The sequence below is a fragment of the Phyllobates terribilis genome, unplaced genomic scaffold, assembly GCF_046119375.1.
Source record: "Phyllobates terribilis strain yellow unplaced genomic scaffold, ASM4611937v1 Scaffold_9__5_contigs__length_417890890, whole genome shotgun sequence".
Lineage (NCBI taxonomy): Eukaryota > Metazoa > Chordata > Amphibia > Anura > Dendrobatidae > Phyllobates > Phyllobates terribilis.
This window is the reverse complement of record NW_027362769.1, coordinates 53,847,313-53,871,577: the sequence shown is the minus strand read 5'-3', so window position 1 is coordinate 53,871,577 and position 24,265 is coordinate 53,847,313. Positions and strand designations below refer to the sequence as shown.

Below are 24,265 nucleotides of genomic sequence, written 5' to 3'. Positions count from 1 at the left end.
ACTAACAAGCTGTTTTCATGAAAATTGGTGCTAACAAGCTGTTTTCATGAAAATTAGTGCTATAATGATTTATAACGTTTAATATACTCATATCCTACCTGCGTTTTCAGTCATGGGGGCGTGCTTGTCATATTCAGTCATGGGCGGGCGCAGCATTCACTAACTGCTGGCGCCCCCCATTTATTTGAATCCTGCTCCCGGCAAGCGCTGATATTGTAGGGCGCAGGTGCATTTGTATATGTCTGGCCGCCTGCGCAGTGAGGCTGTGTGATTACCAGCTTCACTGTGCATGCTCGGGGAACATATCGCGTCATAGCACATGCTCAGTGAAGCTGTGTAGTTCGTAGCTGCACTGTTCATGCGCTATGATGCTCTATTCCCCGCGCATGCCTAGTGAGGCTGTGTGATTACCGGCTTCACTGCGCATGCGCAGGGAACATAACGCAACATAGCGCATGCGCAGTGAAGTTGGTAATCACACTGCTCAGGCGGCCAGACATATACAAGTGTGCCTGCGCCCCACAATATCAGCGCTTGCCGGGAGCAGGATTCAAATACATGGGCAGCGCCAGCAGTGAGTGAATGCTGCGCCCGCCCGTGACTGAATATGACAAGCACGCCCATATGACTGAAAAGGCAGGTAGGATCTAAGTATATTAAACGTTATAAAATCATTATAGCTGCACCAGTTTTCATGAAAACAGCTGGTTAGTGATGCACATTGCATCACTAACAACGCTTTGGGTGCAGTCTAGAGGGCAGATAGGACCTGACAGGTTCCCTTTAATAGAGGGTGATAAGGCCATGGTAAAAAAAAAATGACCAGGGATGTGTTGTAGTGTCTTGCCGTTGTAGCTGTAGTAAATTGAATCAGTTTGACTATATTGTCTAAATTTTCATGTAACTTTTTGAAATGCGAGGGTCTCTAGGCAGGGATGGGAGGTATGTGGTGGAATTGTCTCTGACATGATATTTACATTTTATGTAAGAATTGGATGTAGGTTTGAAGGATGGTGGACATCAACAGAGATTTTCAAGTATGTATTAAAGGGAATTTGTAAGTAGGATCAACTCTCCTAAGCCATCTATATGGGCGTGCACGTTATAGAAATGATACCCTGATATCCGATGTCTTATTCATAGCATTTTTCCCAGTATGTAAATAAGCTCTTAGGATCTCTGGGCCCCACACTAATCTATATGAGAATCTGCCTCCAGAGCTTATTTTAAATGAAAGTGGGCATTACCAGTGTGAGACATGTAATGAGTGACAGTCTGCTCTCCTGATCTATATGTCTCACACTGGTAACGCTGCAATTACTTTAACATAATCTCTGGAGGCAGATTCTCAGGGAGATCTTTGTCCAGTCCATAGGTCTTAATGGCTCATTTACATATTAAGAAAAACGTGGATTTCTCTGAAATAAGGCAACGGTTCACAGATATCTGAGTGTTATTTTATTCATCTTCTTATGACCTACAAGGCCATATAGACAGATTAGGAGGGTTGATTCTACTGACAGATGCCCTTTAAATCCTCGACTTGCTTGTGATGATCTAAATGAAGTTGAAATCTTTATTAAAAACAGTTCAGTTTTATTTATAGATTCATTGCTGTCTTGTAGATAATGCTGTCTGTGTTGGTGGTCCATATGTCAATGCCCTTCCAGCATCTGCCTCTTTTCATAGATTAACCGGTCCTACGGTAAGTCTTCCAGCAAGATACGAGAAACATTTCTTGGTTGGTGAAGGCCATGATATTTTTTTATTTTGCTTGATTTTTTTACCCTGCTTTTCCATCCAATTTTGTTTACTAACATATTCACTCTATATACCTAATTCAGCATTTTGTGTTTATTCATTTGGGAATCTTCCTTGGTCTATCAGCCTTTCCAGTGCTTTTAGAAGAAATGGAATATATTTTATTTTGAACTTAAAATCTTTTCACTGTGTACTTTATATTATCTAACATTTTGATTACTATTCACATGGTAAAAAAAAATCTGTGATGATGATTATCTGTAGCAAAAAAGCTCCAGCTCATTGATTTTTGCAAATAAAAGAACAGTTTTTGCTTGTAGGATTTCCAAATAGTGCTTAGAAGCTCAAATAGTAAAACGTGCCGTTCTCCAAAACAACAAGCTGTAAATAAAAGAAAAGAAAAATGTTAATATCTGAAGAATGGCTGAAAATTTTAACAAGTAATACATTGCAAAAGAGTTTGTTTTTACAAGCACTATCTGAAAATACCCATTTATAAAGAGGCGTATGTCCTTTCAAGACGGTATTCATAAGCTCCTAACCGATAGTGGACAGTGCAGGTAACCAGCATGTTTGGACCTTGCCTGCTATGAACCCGGTTTCAGAAAACCCCTTGTTCCTCGGCAGCAATTTGTTTTTAAAAAACAAACAAACTGTCCTTTACTCACCCTTCCAGGGCCAGGAGTGTGTCTCCACCGCTGCTCCTGGTGTCCGTTATTTTTTGCAGCGCTGGCGTCACGTTGACTGCGCTGCAGCCAGTTACTGATGTCCGCGCTGCGCACAATAACAGACATCTAGAACAGTGTTGGAAACTCAGATCGGGAGGGTGAGTAAAGTAGAGGTTGTTTGTTTTTTTAAAACAAGCTGTAGCCGGGGACAGGGGCTTTCCGGTTTTGAAGGCTTTTTTAAGCTAATAATCAAAACTGAATTTTGAACATAAAAATGCATTATGCTAAAAGACGGAGATTCCCTTTAAAACAATGTTATAGGAAGTCAGAGGTGTATGCTGCATGAGATGCATGGTTCATAATTAATGCAGCGCATATACCTTTGAAGTATCTTTTTATTTTATTTCATTATTATACCTGTTTCATTCTCATTCTTTTTTCATGTTAGAATCCACAATTAGCAGCCAGCAGCAAAAAAGGTAAGATTTTCCTGTTTGCATTCTCTCATATACACTGTGTGCAGAATTATTAGGCAAATGAGTATTTTGATCACATGATACTTTTTATACATGTTGTCCTACTCCAAGCTGCATAGGCTTGAGAGCCAACTCCCAATTAAGTAAATCTGGTGATGTGCATCTCTGTAATGAGGAGGGGTATTGACTAATGACATCAAAACCTTATATAAGGTGTGCTTAATTATTAGGCAACTTCATTTCCTTTGGCAAAATGGGTCAGAAGAGAGATTTGACTGGCTGGCTCTGAAAAGACCAAAATTGTGAGATGTCTTGCAGAGGGATGCAGCAGTCTTGAAATTTCTAAACTTTTGAAGCGTGATCACCGAACAATCAAGCGTTTCATGGCAAATAGCCAATAGGGTCGCAAGAAGCGTGTTGGCCAAAAAAGGCGCAAAATAACTGTCCATGAATTGAGGAAAATCAAGTGTGAAGCTGCCAAGATGCCATTCGCCACCAGTTTTACCATATTTCATAGCTGCAACGTTACTGGAGTATCAAAAAGCACAAGGTGTGCGCTACTCAGGGACATGGCCAAGGTAAGGAAGGCTGAAAAACGACCACCTTTGAACAAGAAACATAAGATAAAACGTCAAGAATGGGCCAAGAAATATCTTAAGACTGATTTTTCAAAGGTTTTATGGACTGATGAAATGAGAGTGACTCTTGATGGGCCAGATGGATGGGCCAGAGGCTGGATCAGTAAAGGGCAGAGAGCTCCACTCCGACTCAGACGCCAGCAAGGTGGAGGTGGGGTACTGGTATGGGCTAGTATCATCAAAAATGAACTTGTGGGACCTTTTCGGGTTGAGGATGGAGTGAAACTCAACTCCCAGACCTACTGCCAGTTTCTAGAAGACAACTTCTTCAAGCAGTGGTACAGGAAAAAGTCGGTATCGTTCAAGAAAAACATGATTTTCATGCAGGACAATGCTCCATCACATGCATCCAACTACTCCACAGCATGGCTGGCCAGTAAAGGTCTAAAAGAAGAAAAAATAATGACATGGCCCCCTTGTTCACCTGATCTGAACCCCATAGAGAACCTGTGGTCCATCGTAAAATGTGAGATCTACAGGGAGGGAAAACAGTACACCTCTCGGAGCAGTGTCTGGGAGGCTGTGGTGGCTGCTGCACGCAATGTTGATCGAAAACAGATCAAGCAACTGACAGAATCTATGGATGGAAGGCTGCTGAGTGTCATCATAAAGAATATGGCTATATTGATCACTAATTTTTTTGGTTTTGGTTTTTGCATGTCAGAAATGTTTATTTCTAAATTTTGTGCACTGATATTGGTTTACCTGGTGAAAATAAACAAGTGAGATGGGATTATATTTGGTTTTTATTAAGTTGCCTAATAATTCGGCACAGTAATAGTTACCTGCACAAACAGATACCCTCCTAAGATAGCCAAATCTAAAAAAAAAACACTCCAACTTCCAAAAATATTAAGCTTGGATAGTTATGAGTCTTTTGGGTTGATTGAGAACATAGTTGTTCATCAATAATAAAAATAATCCTCTAAAATACAACTTGCCTAATAATTCTGCACACAGTGTATTGGCATTAAAATGTGTTAACACCCCTTGGAATCTCTAATGTCTAATTAACAATATTGAATTTACCTGAGCCTTATTGACACTGAGCAAAGGAAATGACTTTTCATTGTCAAAATGGAAACAAATCTCAGATCTCTATTTATTATGCATGTGTCTAACAGCTGCGACACATGCAGCCGCGGCAGCTCAAGCATAGATCTCGAGCACGCCGAAAATACTCAGCGAGCACCCGAGTGTGCTCATTTAAAGGGTTAAACGAGCTCGCTCAACACTAATGAACATACAAATGTGTACAATAGGCTTAAATGTGTAGTGTAACACAGTAAGTGTAATAATATAGGAATACGATACATTAATAGTTTTATTACTATTTTGCCTCATCTAACACAGAAATGTAATAATTATGGTACAACCTTTTTTACCAAGTGAGGTGCACAGCCGTGAGTAATGAGAATGTTGACTGATATCGGTACACATAGCAGTTTCTGATGTACACCAGAGAATTATTCAACAAAAATCCCACTTGTTTCTCCTCTAATTGCTGTGGCTTTTGTAGTTTGATTTTTGGATATGTGGCTTGGACAACTGAAGCACATTAAAACTATGCACTTCAGCTGTTCAAGTTATGTGTTGAAAACCCACAAAACTTGTAAAACTGCAGCAATTTGCAGTAAACTTGTAACTCTTGGCTGCATGATATGAAGCGCTACATGTACAGGCTCCCTAATTGTTAACTATAATGCAGAATTTTACTTACTTGCATGTTTAAAATGCTGATTGTCTTTCTTCTTCATACTCAATGTAGATGCAACTCCTGTACAAGAAACCCTGTTTCAGGTAATTGATTAGCCAACGTCCATTTTTATAGAGTTTGAAATCGGGGAGCAGTGGAAGGGTGGGAGAACTGTCAGTCAAAAGTTTGATAATTGTCCTAGGGTTACTATATTATTAATACTTTTAGCCACTTATAATCTATATTTAGCATATGCCTTGGGTGCTATCAATGAGGATATTAATGGTTGTTTGATGAATATTCTGTCATGCAGAATGAACTTGGGTAAATCATCAAGATCCCTTTGTAATTGACAACCAATGACATCCAAGATGTGCTCGATGGGAGACAAGTCTGGAAACGATGCAGGCCATGGTAGCACATTTAGGTCATGCAGACTGCTCACAGTAGCACGAGCAACATACGGCCTGGTGTTGCCAAATTGAAAAACACTTCCTAGGACACTTTGGAGAAATGGTCATTCCAATGGTTCCACAATCAAATCAATGTGAGCCCAAGCTGTTAGTTCACCTGGAATGAAGACTAAAGAGATCTAACTACATTATGCCACACCATAATTCCAGGAGTAGGACTAGTGTGATATTTTCTCATGAATGCCTCTGCATGGTGTCGCCTCCATTGTCCCCAAACCAATCTCCGGCTATCATTGCTTCCAAGAAAAAAATAGGACTCGTCGCTGAAGAGAGTAGACCTCCATGCCAGCCTCCATTGTGGTCTTCTTTTGTACCATGTTAGCCATTGAGAGTGGTGGCGTGAGGTTAATGTAGAAGGTTTTACAAAGGAACCCCACCCTGGCCCTACTCCCGGAAGCATGGTTTGGGATGGTATAATGTACGTCAGCTGGACTACTCTAGTCTTCAGTCCAGGTACACTAACAGCTCAAAGCTCCAAACTCTCCCAGGAACCGTTTTCCAACACCACAGAGCCAGGCCGCATGTTGCTTGTGCTGCTATAAGCAGCCTGCATGGCCTAAGTGTGCTTCTACGGCCTGCAGCATCTCTGGACTTGTCTCCCATCGCACACATCTGGTAAGTCATTAGTCGGCAATTGCAAAGAGAGCAATGATTTGTGTGCCAAAATGGATTCAGCTTGTCAGAACATTCCTGAGACAACTATTAATAACCTCATTGATAGCAGCCAAGGTGTATAAGTGCGGGGATTTCTGTGCTTGGTGCTCATACTCGAGACTGAATAAATTGATTTTTTAATGATAATGCTTTTTTCTTATTTTGTTTCTCGTAATTTCAAAATTGGACTTTTGGAGCCCTTAGGCTGTGTGGGTATGGTGAGTTTTTTGGTGCGTTTTTGATGCTGTGCATTTTCACTGCTTCAAAAACGCAGCGTCTTGCAGTTCCAGCAAAGTGGATGAGATTTATAGAAATCTCCTGCCCTCTGTGCTTCTTTTTTACTCCACGTAAGCTCATCTGCGGTGCATGTTTCATATCCGCACCATGTCACTTTCTTTTGCGGGTACGCTGAGTTTTTTGTGTAGATTTTGCCCATAGAATTGCATTTGATGCAGAAAATTCACAGGTAAAAAACACATATGAGGTTTTAGTGCGTTTCTGCTGTGGAAATGCACCAAAGCGCATGTAATCCACGCATTGCTATATTAATAAAGTTTTGTCAAAGCCAAATACCAGAAAGTATCTAAAACAAAGCTTTATATAACGAATGAGATACCAAAGAGTGTCAAAAATCGCAGCATTAAAAAACAGACTCAAAACCGCAATGAAAAATATGCAAGTAACTTACTTTACATATTAGATGCAGAAATTCTGCAACATCAAAAGCTCATTGTGGAAACGTAGCCTTAGAGGTGTGTGTCAGACTGCTAACAGTCCTACGTAGAGGCAGAAAACCGTGACGTTGTTACAGAAATCTTCTATTAAGGTGTCTTGCCGATACAGTTCCTTGGCTTTTGGTATAGTTTCAACTGTTAACTTCTCATGTTCTGTTTGGAAGCTATGAAATAGTTAAAGTTCCGGATGTGTGCCTGTGTGGGTGTCTGTATGAGATAGCATAACTATGCTGTGTGCAAAGGGGAATTCCAAGCTGCATGAAGTCCAAGTTTCATTTCTTTGACTCTTGGGCAGGAATTAACTAGGACAGAGAACAATTACTGTGTTTTCCAGAGTTGTGCCAAACTTTTTTTTTTCCAGACTTGTACCAAAGTTCATGATAGACACGAGTACATTTATTTTGGATAAAATACATACTTAATGTGTTATCTTGGAAATTACTTTTAATTTCATGTCACCTAAATATTCACATTCACAACATAATTGCTGTTACAGCCAGCTGCATATACAGTTGTGCTCAAAAGTTTACATACCCCGGCAGAATTAGTGATTTCTTGGCCTTGTTTCAGAGAATATGAATGATAACAAAAAAACTTTTTCTCCACTCATATTTATTGGTTGGGTGAAACCATTTATTGTCAAACTACTGTGTTTTCTCTTTTTTAATCTTAATGATAAACAAAAACATCCAAATGAGTCTGATCAAAAGTTCAAACACCTCAGGTCTTAATACCGTGTATTGCTCCCTTTAACATCAATGGCAGCTTGAAGTCTTTTGTTGTAGTTGTGGATGAGGGTCTTTATTTTCTCAAATGGTAAAGCTGCCCATTCTTCTTGGCAAAAAGCCTCCAGTTCCTATAAATTCCTGGGCTGTGTCTAGCATGAACTGTGCGTCCCATGCGCACCTTCCGGGCTGATGAATGCAAATTTGCCTGCAGTATTTGCTGATAATATGCTGCATTCATGTTTCCTTCAACTTTTACCAAGTTTCCTGTGCCTTTGTAGCTCACACATCCCCAAAACATCAGCGATCCACCTCCATGCTTTACAGTAGGAATGGTGTTCCTTGTTGACCTCTCTCCAAATGTAACGTTTATGGTTGTGGCCAAAAGTTTCAATTTTGGTCTCATCACTACAAATTACCTTGTTCCAGAAGTTTTGAGGCTTGTCTCTGTGCTGTTTGGCATATTGTAGGCGAGATACTTTGTGGCATTTGCGCAGTAATGGCTTTCTTCTGGCGACTCGACCATGCAGCCCATGTTTCTTCAAGTGCCTCCTTATTGTGCATCTTGAAACAGCTACACCGCTAGTTTTCAGAGAGTCCTGAATTTCAGCTGATGTTATTTGTGTGTTTTTCTTTGCATCCCGAACAGTTTTCCTGGCAGTTGTGGCCGACGTTTTTGTTGGTCTACCTGACCATGGTTTGGTTTTTACAGAGCCCCTGATTTTTCATTTGTGATTGACAGTTTGAACCCTGCTGACTGGCATTATAAATTCCTTGGATATCTTTTTGTATCCCTTTCCTGTGTTATACAGTTCAACTACCTTTTCCTGTAGATCCGTTGACAATTCTTTTGCTTTCCCCATGACTCACTATCCAGAAACGTCAGTGGCTGGATGAAAGATGCAAGAGTCTGTCTGGATCCCAGAAACTCACTCAGCTTTGATGCACACACACTGATTACAAGCAAACAGGTCACATGTGAGGATGTTACCTTTAGTAGCCATTCAATCCCATTTGTGTCAAATTCTGTGCATGTTATCAGGCCAAAATCACAAGGGTGTGTGAACTTTTGATCAGGGTCATTTGGATGTTTTTGGTTGTCATTAAGATTTAAAAAGAGAAAACACAGTAGTTTGGCAATAAATGGCTTCACCAAACCAATAACCATGAGTGGAGAAAAAGTTTTTTGTTATCATTCATATTCTCTGAAACAAGGCCAAGAAAGGAAAAATTCTGCCTGGGTATGAAAACTTTTGAGCACAACTGTATGTAGGAAGAGTAAAACTGATTTTCTGTAATATTCTCCCTGTGTAGCATTTATCCTGAGCACAGACAGAGCTGCCTGTGAGTATGTAGGAGACCAGCTTACATTGACTATAACCAAGCCTCCTACTAAATGAAAATCAATATGTACATGTGGGGCCATTATTACAGTATTTACTTTAGCATGTAAACCAAGAATTATTCCAAACCTAGTCCTGCTACAGCTGTCTTAACCCCTAAGGGTTCTTTCAGATGTCCGTGATCATCGTCTCAATCTCGGATCGCAATGCACGGACTGACCGCGCGTCTCCTGAACTGAGCGTGACAGCTGCGCTGAAATATATGAAGTGGTCGCGCTCAGGTTGGGAGAGCCATGGCCAGTCTATGCATTACGATCTGACATCGGACTGGAATGAAGAGAAACGGGCATCTTTCTTTCTTTTTGTTAAACTGTTGCAGCAACCAGTGCAGCCATATTGTTTGTCTCTTTTGAAGCTCTATTATATCAATTTTGGGTCTTTCAAGATCAGTTCTAAAAAAGGATCATTAAAGCTTTGTAATAATTATCGTGGCATTTGTAAAAATGGAAACCTAAATGTCAGTGTGCAGAGAGACCATATTTGACAACATCAAGATGAAACCAATTTAAGTGACACAATAAATCAAACAACAGTTGTAATTCCATATACCTATTGTTTATAGATTGCAGACCATGAAGAAAGATATCCAGTAAGACAAGACCACGGAGGCTTCTGTGTTATAATTGACTGTGTTGGGAATGATGCTGGTAAGTTTCTTCTTTATTATCTCATTATTTTTCTGAATTTACAGAAAGTTCAGGATTTCTGAAATATTGTAGACATGGCGTTGAATCAAAAATCTACAGCATGCCCGTCACACAGTCTTTTTGCTGAGAGAAAGCTGAACAGAACTATCATGTTTTTGAGTTTTGCATTTTTGAGGAAGATTTGAAGAGTTTCCTCTCCGTTTCTGCTCCAAAATCTCCTAAGGAAAACTTTGTATGCACATAGCCACTAAGGGTGAATAGGGTTTTGTAAAACCCTATTCATATATATTGTACTGGACATGCACAATAAATAGGAACCACCAAAATGTAAATCAGGGGTCCGTAAAGTGTGTATGTATGTGTGTGTGTGTGTGTGTATATATATATATATATATATATATCAATAAGGTGATTGATATATATATATATATATATATATATATAAAATTACATCTTTGTGTATCTGTGGGTGCTTTTTTCAGATTTTGCGGATATATTTACGTATATCTGCTCTGATTTATGGTCTTTTTTTATATATATATTTATACTTTACGGACCCCTGCTTTACATTTTCATGTTACCTACTTTATTTATTGTGCATGTCAGTATTCTGGGGGTATCTTGGTTTTAATTGGTTTTATTTCTTCATATGTTTTGGTCCAAATAACATTTATATACTTTTACACAGGTGTGCTTATGGCTATGTAATGCTTTCTTTTCTTATTATACTTCAGGTTTGCTTAGTGATTAAGCAACAGGGCCTATATTAGCTGTGTATCTCCTTTCTTTTGTTGTTGTAGCTTTAGCGACACCCTCGGTACATAGAATCATAGAATGGTAGAGTTGGAGGGGACCTCCTGGGTCATCTGGTCCAACCCCCTGCTCAAAGCAGGATTCACTAAACCTTCTCAGACAGTTGTCTGTCCAGCCTCTGTTTGAAGACTTCCATTGAAGGGGAACTCGCCACCTCTCGTGGCAGCCTGTTCCACTCATTGATCACCCTAACTGTCAAAAAGTTTTTTCTAATATCTAATCTGTGTCTCCTCCCATTCAGTTTCATCCCATTGCTTCTAGTCTTTCCTTGTGCAAATGAGAATAAAGATGATCCTTCTTCAATGTGGCAGCCCTTGAGATATTTGTAGACAGCTATTGAGTCACCTCTCAGTCTTCTTTTTTGCAAGCATTCCCAAATCCTGTAACGTTCCTCATAGGATATGGTTTGCAGACCAGTCACCATTCTGGTCGCTTTTCTCTGAACTTGCTCCAGTTTGTCAATGTCTTTTTTAAAATGTGGTGCCCAAAACTGGACGCAGTATTCCAGATGAGGTCTGACCAAAGAGGAGTAAAGTCCGATAATGACTTCACGTGATCTAGACTGTATGCTTCTGTTAATACATCCCAGAATTGTATTTGCCTTTTTTGCTGCTGCATCACACTGTTGACTCATGTTCAGTCTATGATCTATTAGTATACCTAAGTCTTTTTCACATGTACTGTTGCTTAGTTCAACTCCTCCCATTTTGTATATGCTTTTTTCATTTTTATTGCCCAGATGTAGTACTTTGCATTTTTCCCTGTTAAAAACCATTCTGTTAGTTACTGCCCACTGCTCCAGTTTATTTAGGTCTTTTTGAATCCTCTCTCTCTCTTCTCTAGTGTTAGCTATCCCTCCTAGCTTTGTGTCATCAGCAAATTTAATCAGTTTACCCTCAATTCCTTCATCTAAATAATTGATAAAGATGTGGAACAATACAGGTCCCAGGACAGAGCCCTGTGGTACCCCACTTGAGACATTCATCCAACTGGATGTGAAGCCATTTACGACCACTCTTTGTGTCCAATCATTAAGCCAGTTATGAATCCAACTAACAGTTGCCTTGTCCATTCCATACTTGGTCATTTTTTCAATAAGGATGGTGTGAGATACTTTGTCAAATGCTTTGCTAAAGTCAAGATATACTATATCTACAGCATTTCCCTGATCCACCCAGTCAGTGATTCTGTCATAGAAGGAAATTAAGTTAGTCTGACATGACTTGTTAGTTACAAACCCATGCTGACTCTGGTTAATCACTTCATTCTTATCCAGGTATTTACATACATGTTGTTTAATAATTTGTTCAAAGATCTTTCCTGGTATAGAAGTCAGACTCACCGGCCTATAGTTCCCTGGGTCCACCTTCTTCCCCTTTTTGAAGATAGGAACAACATTTGCTCTTCTCCAGTCTTCTGGGACTTCTCCTGTTCTCCAATAATTTTCAAAGATTATGGAGAGTGGTTCTAAAATTTCTTCTACGATCTCCTTCAGTACTCTGGGGTGTAATTCATCTGGACCTGAAGACTTGAACTCATTTATATTAGCTAAATATTCCCTCACAATCTCTCTGTTTACAGATAACCTGGATTCTTCTATTCCTTTAATAGGACAGTGAAGATCAGTTGATGTTACATTTTCTTTCTGAGAGAAAACAGATGCAAAATAGGAATTAAAAAGTTCGACTTTCTCAACATCCTTTCTTACCATTTCACCATTTTCATCCTGTAAAAATCCTATAGCATCTTTGACTTTTCTTTTACTTTTGACATACCCCCAAAATCCTTTTTTATTGCTTTTGACATCTCTTGCAAGCCTTAATTCATTGTCAACTTTAGCTAACCTGATACGTGCCCTGCAGGATCTGCAAACTGCATTATAATCTTCTTTAGATATGCCTCCCTCTTTCCATTTGATAAACATTTCTTTCTTTCTTTTTACCTTTCTTTTTAACCTGATACGTGCCCTGCAGGATCTGCAGACTGCATTATAATCTTCTTTAGATATGCCTCCCTCTTTCCATTTGATAAACATTTCTTTCTTTCTTTTTAGCATGTGTTTAAGTTCTGTGTTCATCCATCCTGGTTTTCTGAAATGCTTCTCATTCTTCCTACTTTTCGGGATTGTTAACGATTGCGCTTTGAGAATCTCATTTTTAAAAATTTCCCATCCTTCCTGGACATTTTTTGTCCTTAAGGACATCCAGCCATTGGATCCCTCCTATTCTCTTTCTGAGTCGCTTAAAATCAGCCTTTCTGAAATCTAACCTTGAAGTTTGAGTCTTCACATGTCTTCCTCCTCTAGTCATCCAAAATTCTATAATAGCATGATCGCTGCCTCCTAGGGTTCCAGCCACTTTTACCTCCTCAACCATTTCCTCCCTGTTTATAAGGATTAGATCCAAAGTAACAGATCCCCTTGTTTTCTCTCCTACCTTTTGGAAGATAAAGTTGTCAGCAAGAGAGGATAAGAATTTGCTTGACCTGTTAGTTTTACTTGAGAGAGATTCCCAACAAATGTCTGGATAGTTGAAATCTCCCATGACCACTACGTCATATTTTTTGGATTACTTGGTCATTTGATACATAAAGAGTTCATCCATATCTTCAGTTTGCCCAGGTGGCCTGTAGTAAATGCCTACAATGGTGTCCTTTCCGTTATTCTCTCCTTGTATTCTTACCCAAACAGTTTCCACAGAACTCCCAGTCTCTGAAGCTTCAATCTCTGTGCAGATATACGCTTTTCTAACATACAATGCGACACCTCCTCCTCGTTTATCAAGTCTGTTTCTTGCAAATAAGTTGTATCTTTTTAGCCTTGTATTCCAATCATGTGTATCGTCCCACCAAGTTTCAGTGATTCCAATGACATCATATTCCTTTTCCTGCGTTAGTAGTTCCAATTCTCTTTGTTTGTTGCCCATGCTTTGTGCATTTGTATAAAAACATTTTAGTTTGTGATTGGTTTCTCTTCCTCCCATATTTGTATTATCTAAATTTTTTTGCCTTTGTTCTTCCTTTCCACTTCCAGTAGCAGAGATCTCAATAGTATTTGTCAGCTGTATGGCTTTTTCTGGCCTTTTGCTTCCCTTCCCACATTATTCTAGTTTAAAGCTCTCCTGTTGAGTGTACCAAGGCGACTTCCAAATACATGTTTTCCAGTCTTCGTAAGGTGCACCCCATCTCTAGCAAGTAGTCCATCATATAGGTAATTCATTCCGTGATCCAGAAATCCAAATCCTTGTTGACGGCACCATCGACGTAGCCAGTTGTTCACCTGTAGAATCTTATTCCACCTCATTGTTCCATGGCCATCCACTGGGAGAATGGATGAGAAGACCACCTGCGCTCCCAATTCTTTCACTTTCTTGCCTAAGTCTTCAAAGTCACTGCAGATGGTTTCCAGGTCCTTTCTTGCGGTGTCATTTGTCCCCACATGTATTAGCAGGAATGGGTAGTGATCTGTAGGTCTGAAGAGTCTTGATATCCTGTCAGACACATCTTTAATTTTTGCTCCTGGAAGACAGCACATTTCTCTTGAGGTTATGTCTGGTCTGCAGATAGCGGCCTCTGTTCCTTTCATAGGTGATGACATTTACATTTACATTCCCATAGGTGATGACATTTACATACATAGGTGATGACATTTTTTTTATATAGGGACAAACATAGATATAGCGGGTTAGAATAGTCTAAAATTGGTGGTTGTGGATTCTTATTTTATCTTTTTTGTATTAACACATTTGGAATTATATACTTAACAAAAAAGTGTGAAACAACTGAAAATATGTCTTATATTCTAGGTTCTTCAAAGTAGCCACCTTTTGCTTTGATGACTGCTTTGCACACTCTTGGCATTCTCTTGATGAGCTTCAAGAGGTAGTCACTGGAAATCGTCTTCCAACAATCTTGAAGGAGTTCCCAGAGATGCTTAGCCCTTGTTGGCCCTTTTGCCTTCACTCTGCGGTCCAGCTCACCCCAAACCATCTCGATTGGGTTCAGGTCTGGTGACTGTGGAGCCCAGGTCAACTGGCGTAGCACCCCATCACTCTCCATCATGGGCAAATAGCCCTTACACAGCCTGGAGGTGTGTTTGGGGTCATTGTCCTGTTGAAAAATAAATGATGGTCCAACTAAACGCATACCGGATGGAATAGCATGCCGCTGCAAGATGCTGTGGTAGCCATGCTGGTTCAGTATGCCTTCAATTTTGAATAAATCCCCAACAGTGTCACCAGCAAACCACCATCACACCCCCTCCTCCATGCTTCACGGTGGGAACCAGGCATGTAGAGTCCATCCGTTCACCTTTTCTGCGTCGCACAAAGACACGGTGGTTGGAACCAAAGATCTCAAATTTGGACTCATCAGACCAAAGCACATATTTCCACTGGTCTAATGTCCATTCCTTGTGTTCTTTAGCCCAAACAAGTCTCTTCTGCTTGTTGCCTGTCCTTAGCAGTGGCTTCCTAGCAGCTATTTTACCATGAAGACCTGCTGCACAAAGTCTCCTCTTAACAGTTGTTGTAGAGATGTGTCTGCTGCTAGAACTCTGTGTGGCATTGACCTGGTCTCTAATCTGAGCTGCTGTTAACCTGCGATTTCTGAGGCTGGTGACTTGAATAAACTTATCCTCAGAAGCAGAGGTGACTCTTGGTCTTCCTTTCCTGGGGCGGTCCTCATGTGAGACAGTTTCTTTGTAGCGCTTGATGGTTTTTGCAACTGCACTTGGGGACACTTTCAAAGTTTGCCCAATTTTTCGGACTGACTGACCTTCATTTCTTAAAGTAATGATGGCCACTCGTTTTTCTTTACTTAGCTGCTTTTTTCTTGCCATAATACAAATTCTAACAGTCTATTCAGTAGGACTATCAGCTGTGTATCCACCTGACTTCTGCACAACACAACTGATGGTCCCAACCCCATTTATAAGGCAAGAAATCCCACTTATTAAACCTGACAGGGCACACCTGTGAAGTGAAAACCATTTCGGGTGACTACCTCTTGAAGCTCATCAAGAGAATGCCAAGAGTGTGCAAAGCAGTCATCAAAGCAAAAGGTGGCTACTTTGAAGAACCTAGAATATAAGACATATTTTCAGTTGTTTCACACTTTTTTGTTAAGTATATAATTCCACATGTGTTAATTCATAGTTTTGATGCCTTCAGTGTGAATGTACAATTTTCAAAGTCATGAAAATACAGAAAAATCTTTAAATGAGAAGGTGTGTCCAAACTTTTGGTCTGTACTGTACATACGGTAACTTGTTTAATACTTTTCTTTTGCGCCCTGCTGTATTGATTTTTATGTGTTTGTTTTTACTCTGAGGGCACTGGTAAGCAGGGAACACATTGTCTATGGGTTCCTCGTTATCTCCATATTCATGGTGACCTAATAATCACATTTACCAGTGATAAACCACCATGCAAAGAAGAAGCAGAACTGTACTATGTACTTGCTTTGAAGCCCTCCCTGCACAGGAAATACCTATGAAATCATTACTGACTTCACAAAGTTCCCAAACACCTACCTGAATGAAGAAGTAGCTCTGTGTCTGCTTTTTTTTTGTTTTGTTTTTTTTAACCAGAAACTGATGATTTCATTTATTTGTCACAGTATTGAACTGGGTGATCCGTGTAATAGCATGTAAATTAGCAGGCTTCTGGTATAAGGACCATACCTTTAGCTCATTTAATTTTTGTGGCTCGGGCTGAAGGAGATAATTATATTCTATATACACTGTCAATTTTAATGCTGCTCACTTTGGTTTCTTTACTTTTGCAGAGATGCTTGAAGCCCTCTTTCAGTCTCAAAATTTTGTTGTTAAACGTCATATGTATAAAAAAGTTGATGAAGTAGAAGCAATTCTTCAAGATGTAGCACATATGGAGCAGCACAGACATCATGACATTTTTGCCTGCATTATTATTAGTCGTGGAAACGCAGACTCTCTTTTCTGTTTAGATGGAGACTTGCCCGGTCTCTCTTTAGATAGAATTAAGAGTTTTTTCACAGGACAATCATGTCCAAACCTCAGAGGAAAGCCCAAACTCTTCTTTATTCAAAACTATTTGGTCAGTGATACTGAGGAGGAAGGTTGTGTAGAAGTGGATGGTCACAAAGAATGTGCTGCAAGTCGCCCACAGATTCAGAACCATTCAAAAATACCCAATGAAGCAGACATCTTTTGGAGTCATTGTAGAGTGAAAGAGTTGGAACTGCAGAGATCTTCAGGCTCTCCTTCTTTATACCTGAGGTCACTGAGGGATTTGTTAGCCGAAAAGAAATCCAGGTAATGCTCAAAACATTACAGACATACCTTGTTTATTAGCAAAGAAACTGTGCGCTTCAGTATATTCAGCTGGCATAGTCATTTAAAGGGTTGTTATGCCACTGCTTGCTGGGGAGCTGTGTGATCCTGATGATTGACATTTTGGACTATCAGCATGGGTGCACGCCTACCTGCCCTGCGCACTCATACTGCAAACAGAGGCAGCTCTGCCTCTGAGCATTTGGGAAACAGAGGCACACTGACACAATCCAGTCAGCTTTGAAGCAGTAATTGCAACCTCTAAAACAAAGTTTGTAAGTCTGTGCTCCTTTCCTAGGAAATTGGTCACTGGAGTGAGCAACGGCCACATTGGTAGTCTTTACCCACTGGACCAGAGCCCTGCAAACCTACTCCTACGTGCTGGCATCCACGACTCCTCTTCTGATTAGTAGATTAGGTGCAGCGTCAGCATTGTGGCATGCCATGCATGATCTCACGTTGGGCCAACTAATCAAATGTGGAGCTGGGGATGCCGGCAGATAGGAGGATGTTCACAGGCCTGTGGTCCAAAAGCCATGGACTACCGATGTGGTTGCTGGACTTGTGTCCTGCAAAACATTTTTGTAAACTCTATCTGCCACCTCTGCAATGAGCTGTAAACTACAGAATTAATAATTCCTCTGTTCTTGAGAAAAGAGAAGATTTTTAAGATGGTGTAAATTTTAATGTAGCTTGTTTTTACAAGTACTTTCATCAAATTTTACCAATTCAAGTTTTGCAGTTTTATATATTTAACAAAATGAGACAACCCCTTCACAGGTAGAAAGCTGGTTGATAAGTTTTAGAAGTAACTTAACAGAAATGCAATGTAGTAACTTTTATATGTAGTATGAGATTCATTAAAACTATTCCAGCTACCCAGATGGTTTGATGTAGCTATTATAATCATAGTAGTTGCATCTGGTTAAAGAGGTATTTCCAGCTCATAAAGTGGTGGTATATTTCTAGCATTCTTAGAATCGAGATGATGTAGCACTGATTCAACACTGTGGTCTCTTCACTGATTCTCTCTGCACCTGAACTGCAACCAACCAGGTTCACTGGATGGTACCTTACAGGCACTGGCATAAATAGGGTCCCATGAGCCCCAGTGCAACATTTCACCGGGGTCCCCAACTCCATGCTGGTCAGATATAAGGGCCTTTGTAGCTTTCTAAATCCTATAAAGACATACAGTTATATGAAAAAGTTTGGGCACCCCTATTAATCTTAAGCTTAATGTTTTATAAAAATTGGTGTTTTTGCAACAGCTATTTCAGTTTGATATATGTAATAACTGTTGGACACAGTAATGTTTCTGCCTTGAAATGAGGTTTATTGCACTAACAGAAAATGTGCAATCTGCATTCAAACAAAATTTGACAGGTGCATAAGTATGGGCACCCTTATCATTTTCTTGTTTTAAATACTCCTACCTACTTTTTACTGACTTACTAAAGCACTTTTTTGGGTTTTGTAACCTCATTGAGCTTTGAACTTCATAGCCAGGTGTATGCAATCATGAGAAAAGCTACTTAAAGTGGCCACTTGAAAGTTGTTCTCCTGTTTGAATCTCCTCTGAAGAGTGGCATCATGGGCTCCTCAAAACAACTGTCAAATGATCTGAAAACAAAGATTATTCAACATAGTTGTTCAGGGGAAGGATACAAAAAGCTGTCTCAGAGATTTAACCTGTCAGTTTCCACTGTGAGGAACATAGTAAGGAAATGGAAGAACACAGGGACAGTTCTTGTTAAGGCCAGAAGTGGCAGGCCAAGAAAAACATCAGAAAGGCAGAGAAGAAGAATGGTGAGATCAGTCAAGGACAATCCTCAGACCACATCCAGAGAGCTGCAGCATCAACTTGCTGCAGATGGTGTCACTGTGCATCGGTCAACTATACAACGCACTTTGCACAAGAAGAAGCTGTATGGGAGAGTGATGCGAAAGAAGCCGTTTCTGCAAGCACGCCACAAACCGAGTCGGCTGAGGTATGCAAAAGCACATTTGGAGAAGCCAATTTCTTTTTGGAAGAAGGTCCTGTGGACTGATCAAACCAAGATTGAGTTGTTTGGTCATACAAAAAAGCGTTATGCATGGCGGCAAAAAAAACACAGCATTCCAAGAAAAACACTTGCTACCCGCAGTAAAATTTGGTGGAGGTTCCATCATGCTTTGGGGCTGTGTGGCCAATGCCGGCACCGGGAATCTTGTTAAAGTTGAGGGACGCATGGATTCCACTCAGTATCAGCAGATTCTTGACAATAATGTTCAAGAATCAGTGATAAAGTTGAAGTTACGCAGGGGATGGATCTTTGAGCAAGACAATGACCCAAAAGACCGCTCCAAATCTACTCAGGCATTCATGCAGAGGAACAATTACAATGTTCTGGAATGGCCATCCCAGTCCCCAGACCTGAATATCATTGAACATCTGTGGGATCATTTGAAGAGGGCTGTCCATGCTCGGCGACCATCAAACTTAACTGAACTGGAATTGTTTTGTAAAGAGGAATGGTCAAAAATTCCTTCATCCAGGATCCAGAAACTCATTAAAAGATACAGGAAGCGACTAAAGGCTGTTATTTTTGCAAAAGGAGGATCTACTAAATATTAATGTCACTTTTCTGGTGAGGTGCCCATACTTATACACCTGTCAAATTTTGTTTGAATGCAGATTGCACATTTTCTGTTAGTACAATAAACCTCATTTCAAGGCAGAAACATTACTGTGTCCAACAGTTATTACATATATCACACTGAAATAGCTGTTGCAAAAACACCAATTTTTTATAAAACATTAAGCTTAAGATTAATAAGGGTGCCCAAACTTTTTCATATAACTGTATGTGTAATAGTGTCCCCATCTTTGCACCTTCTTGTAATAATGTCTCCTGTCCTGTTCCCTTCCTGTATAATTATGGAGGTCAGTTTTGGCTCTTATTTTTAGTCCCGCTTCTCTAGAGTATTTATTTTTTTATCTTTATTAAATCCGCCGCATGGTTCCAGAAATATAAATCTTTTGATTTGGTGCAAATTTTTAATCCTTACTGAAGGGGCGTGGCTTGCAGTTTCTCTTCGGGTGTGTCCTTAGGCTGCTCTGCTACACCTCTTAAAGAGGGCATAAAAATCAGCACTAATTAAAAAGGCCCATATCTCTGCAACCTTATGGCAGATTTAAAACAAAACAAAAACTAAAAAAAAACTGGCCACCATTGAGCTGGTGACAGATCCTCTTTAAACACTTTCATAAGATTCCAAGGAAAACCTAAGGTAGGAGGAGTATACACAAACTGGTCTTTGTTATGTGTACAAGACTTCCTTTTCATTAGTTTTCATTATATTCAAACCATTTAGAGTGAAGGATGTCTTTAATAGGGCATGAGGACCTGATCCAGCGATTGTGTTCATGTTGAAATACGCCTTCCGACTTTATTTACATAAAACTGGAGAAACTTTTGGAACAATTAGCAGATAGTGTTAAAAAATGGGGTTGTTGTGTCATAATCACTAATATTACTCACAAATACTGTGTTTTCTTACAGGAAGGATTTACTAGACATTCACACAGATCTCAATCGCATCATCTATGCAAAGAAGTCCGGATACTCTCTGCAGCTGAGGCATACACTGACAAAAAAACTGTATCTACATCCAGCCTGAAAATAAGCATGCCATGTATCTCTCATTTACCATTATAAAAGTTATGATATTTGTAATCTTATTTATTTTTCTATTTATACAAAATATGAAATCTGAAAAACGATGTCAGAATATATGTGTACTCTTTTATAAATCAATTGATGATACTACAAATAAGAAAGTCAGATGAATAAACTATTTTCAAAACAGTAATGTGGTATTTTGGATGTGATGAGACAACCAAATTGTCACAGTAAGGCTGTGTGCCCACTATGCGTTTTTTAAGCGTTTCCACAGTGGCAATTCCGCCGCAGAAACGCTTGGTAGAAGGTCTGCCATGTTCCCCAATGATAATCCGCATGTGCTGTGCACATGCTGCGGAAATTTCCGCTGTGGATTATTATTGCAGAAAAATCCGCAGCACTAACAATTATTTTGCGGAATCGCAGCGATTTAGCCGCCATTGACTTGCATTGAATCGCTTAATATCCACATGACTGAATGTGGATATTAAGCGATTCAATGTGCGGATGGTACCTGGGTCTGGAGAAGAGGAGACTCTCCTCCAGACCCGGGTACCATAGTACCTGTAAAAAAAAAAAAAAAGAATTTAAAATAAAAAAACACATTATACTCACCTTCTGATGTCCGGCGGTCTTCTATCCGGTTCGTCTTGGCTCCCCGGTGGCTCGCGATGACCTGTCACATGACTAAAGACGATTCATACAATTTCAGAGATGCAGCAAAAACATTACGGTACACGATTGATATACAACTAGTATGTTTTTGCCAAAAAAAGGGACTGTATTTTGAAAAAATCATTTTTGCTGCATCTCTGGAATTGTATGAATTTATTTTTTACCATTTTTATTCTTTTTTTTAATTAAATTGGTCACACTATATAAAATCCATGCCGGTTGCATGGATTTATATAGTGTGACCAAGTTGTCAAGCACTTTCCAAGTGATGCTAAAATCTCTTGGAAAGCACTTGACAACCCGCATGCGAAATCGCTTGCTAAAAATGCTTCACAAATGCTTGTCCCTGGCTGAAAAAACGCATGTAAAATCCGCAGGGAGATGCAGAAACGCTCAGGAAAAATCCAGAGCATTTCTTCATCGTGGGCACATAGCCTAAGAAAAACCAAGCTTTGCTAAAATATTGAGCATCTAAACGGGCAATTTTAAATTATTGTGAGGGTGCCATCGAAAAACCTATTGTAACAACTTTATTACCATTTTCTGTGTGCAGTATCACTATATTTTCACACTCTTAGCAGTGTCTCTTGTAATTATTTTCTAACTTTAACCCCTTTGGTATCACTGTGTTCACAATCGCCCAATCTATAAATATAAAAAAAGAATTAATCCGATTGGTAAACGGCGTAACGAGAAAAAAAAATAAAAGCACCAGAATGACGTTTTTTTTGTCGCCGCAACATTACAATAGAATGCAATAACGGGCGATCAAAAAATCATATCTACCCCAATGGGTAGACCTACCCTAGATGGCGACTTTTTTTTTTCTTTTTTAACAAACTTTGGATTATTTTTTTCACCACTTAAATAAAAAAGAACCTATACATGTTTGGTATCTCCAAACTCATAATGACCTGGAGAATCAAGTTTGCAGGTCAGTTTTAGCATTTAATGAATGTGTTAAAAAAAAAACAACCTGTAAAGCTGTGGAATTGCTTTTTTTGCAATTTCACTTGGAATTTTTTTCCCATTTTCCAGTACACTATATGGTAAATCCAATGGTGTTGTTCAAAAGTACAACTTGTCCCGCAAGAAATAAGTTCCCACATGGCCATATTGACAGAAAAATAAAGAAGTTATGGCTCTGGGAAGAAGGGGAGCAAAAAACGAAAGCGCAAAAACGGAAAATGACCCGGAGGGTGAATGGGTTAAAGTTTTCTCATGGATCCCTCTGCCTCAATCAAATGGAAATCGCATAAGTACTCCAGAGATAGGAAGTATTTTTTTCTATAAACTATGCCCTGATAAAACTACAAATGTGTGCATAGTAATTATAATATTCGTAGCACCATATATTGGATTTTGCACAAAACCACTGTTGTTTTATATTGTTGAAGTTTGTTTTGTGTTTCTATATTCATCAGATTTTGCATTTTACTACCACTAGTCTGCTGCATACTTTTACTTTATCTAGATAGCGCTAAAAAAAAACGGAGACATTATTGCAATGTCCAAAGATTAGCAACGGGGCATCATATGCAAACTATATTTAATTTTGATGGATATTTTCTCATTAACCTCTTCCTTACATCTAGTAAGCTTGTATTGTGAATGTCAAGTCTTGGAGTTTGAACCGTGCTCTGGAACTCAGTCGGATTCCTAAGCAGCAGCTGGATGTTTTAGAGGACTGGCATCTGCTTGTAACTGAAGCTACCCGAGCTAGCTCCAATCACTGCTGTTTAAACATTTTAAATACTGCTGTCAGTCACTGACAGTATCACTGATTGCAAGTGCACTGGCTCCCATGACCCCTAAGCAATATGATTGTGGGATGCCAATTGGTTGCCAGGGGCAAACTGAAGTTCCATGCCGCTACTATCTTCAATTTCACTATTTTACTGCTATATAGAAGTATTGAAGTATATAAAACAAGGTTAAAGTCCCCAGTAAAGAGTAAAAAAAAAATAAAAAGTTATAAAAAAAAATCCCTATCCCCTTTTCCTCAGACAAAAAAGATAAAATAAAAAAAAGAAACATATTTGGCATTGCCATGTCCATAAAAGTCGGATCAAAACATAAAATGATTTAGCCTGTAAAGTAAACAGCATAAAGAAAAAAAAATCAAAATGCTAAAATTGCTGTATTTCAGTTGCTGTACCTCCGTCACAAACGTATTAAAAAGCGATTAAAACATCACATGCACTCAAAATGGTACAAAATAATAATAGTGCGCCACGCAAAAAAAAGTTCACATACTGCTGCATTGACAGAAAAATAAATGCTATTTGTCTTGAAAATGGTGACACAAACCACATTTTTTAATTAATTTTTTTAAGTTTCTGAAAAAATAAAGGCTTAAAAATAAAAATATGGCTGCAGCAAAGGGCAACTGATTGACTTGTCTCCCCTCCCAATGCTCTTTTTCAGTTGGGTGCCAGTAGACTGTTCAGCTTTTTATGGCACTGGCGGTGCATTGTTTCTTTATAGGATTTCCTTATCGCAATAGAACACTAGAAGATTTTTTTTGTACTTCAATAAAAAAATTTTTTTACAAATGATAATATTCATGTTACACATTTAAGGCAGCTCTGATATTATTTATGTGTCCTAGCATTATGATATAGATGCATCAATGCAAAAAATAAAATAAAAATTAAATATTGTGTAGTTTTTATATTCTAATATTGCATGATTGTGTTTTTGTTTTATAAATGAATGTGGGTTGACTTTGGAATGTTGCAAACACTGTGTATATATAAAAAATCTTTATAATCTTTCTTATAAAGGTTAATAACTTTGCTCAAAATTCACATTAAAGGGGTTTTCCACCTTCAACAAAATAGTCCCCAAACGATTGCAGTCATGTAAGGTAATAAAGGCAGATAGTTCATCTGCCGCTGCCCAAGTCTCTGTGTTTTAGCTGTGAT

At 39.2% G+C, this 24,265-nt stretch overlaps 1 protein-coding gene across 4 annotated transcripts in view; it reads left to right on the top strand.

Annotated features, from left to right (window-relative positions):
- CFLAR (CASP8 and FADD like apoptosis regulator) overlaps window positions 1-24,020 on the top strand; it is a 63,635-nt gene extending 39,615 nt beyond the window's left edge. For all 4 annotated transcript variants that reach the window (XM_073646495.1, XM_073646496.1, XM_073646494.1 and 1 more), the window contains exons 5-10: window positions 1,626-1,705; window positions 2,878-2,908; window positions 5,312-5,343; window positions 9,791-9,875; window positions 16,473-16,980; window positions 20,544-24,020. In XM_073646495.1, the coding sequence (XP_073502596.1) occupies window positions 1,626-1,705; window positions 2,878-2,908; window positions 5,312-5,343; window positions 9,791-9,875; window positions 16,473-16,980; window positions 20,544-20,661 (854 nt within the window). In that variant the 3' untranslated portion in view covers window positions 20,662-24,020. The remainder of the gene's footprint in view (window positions 1-1,625; window positions 1,706-2,877; window positions 2,909-5,311; window positions 5,344-9,790; window positions 9,876-16,472; window positions 16,981-20,543) is intronic.
- The last annotated feature ends 245 nt before the right edge of the window (window positions 24,021-24,265 follow it).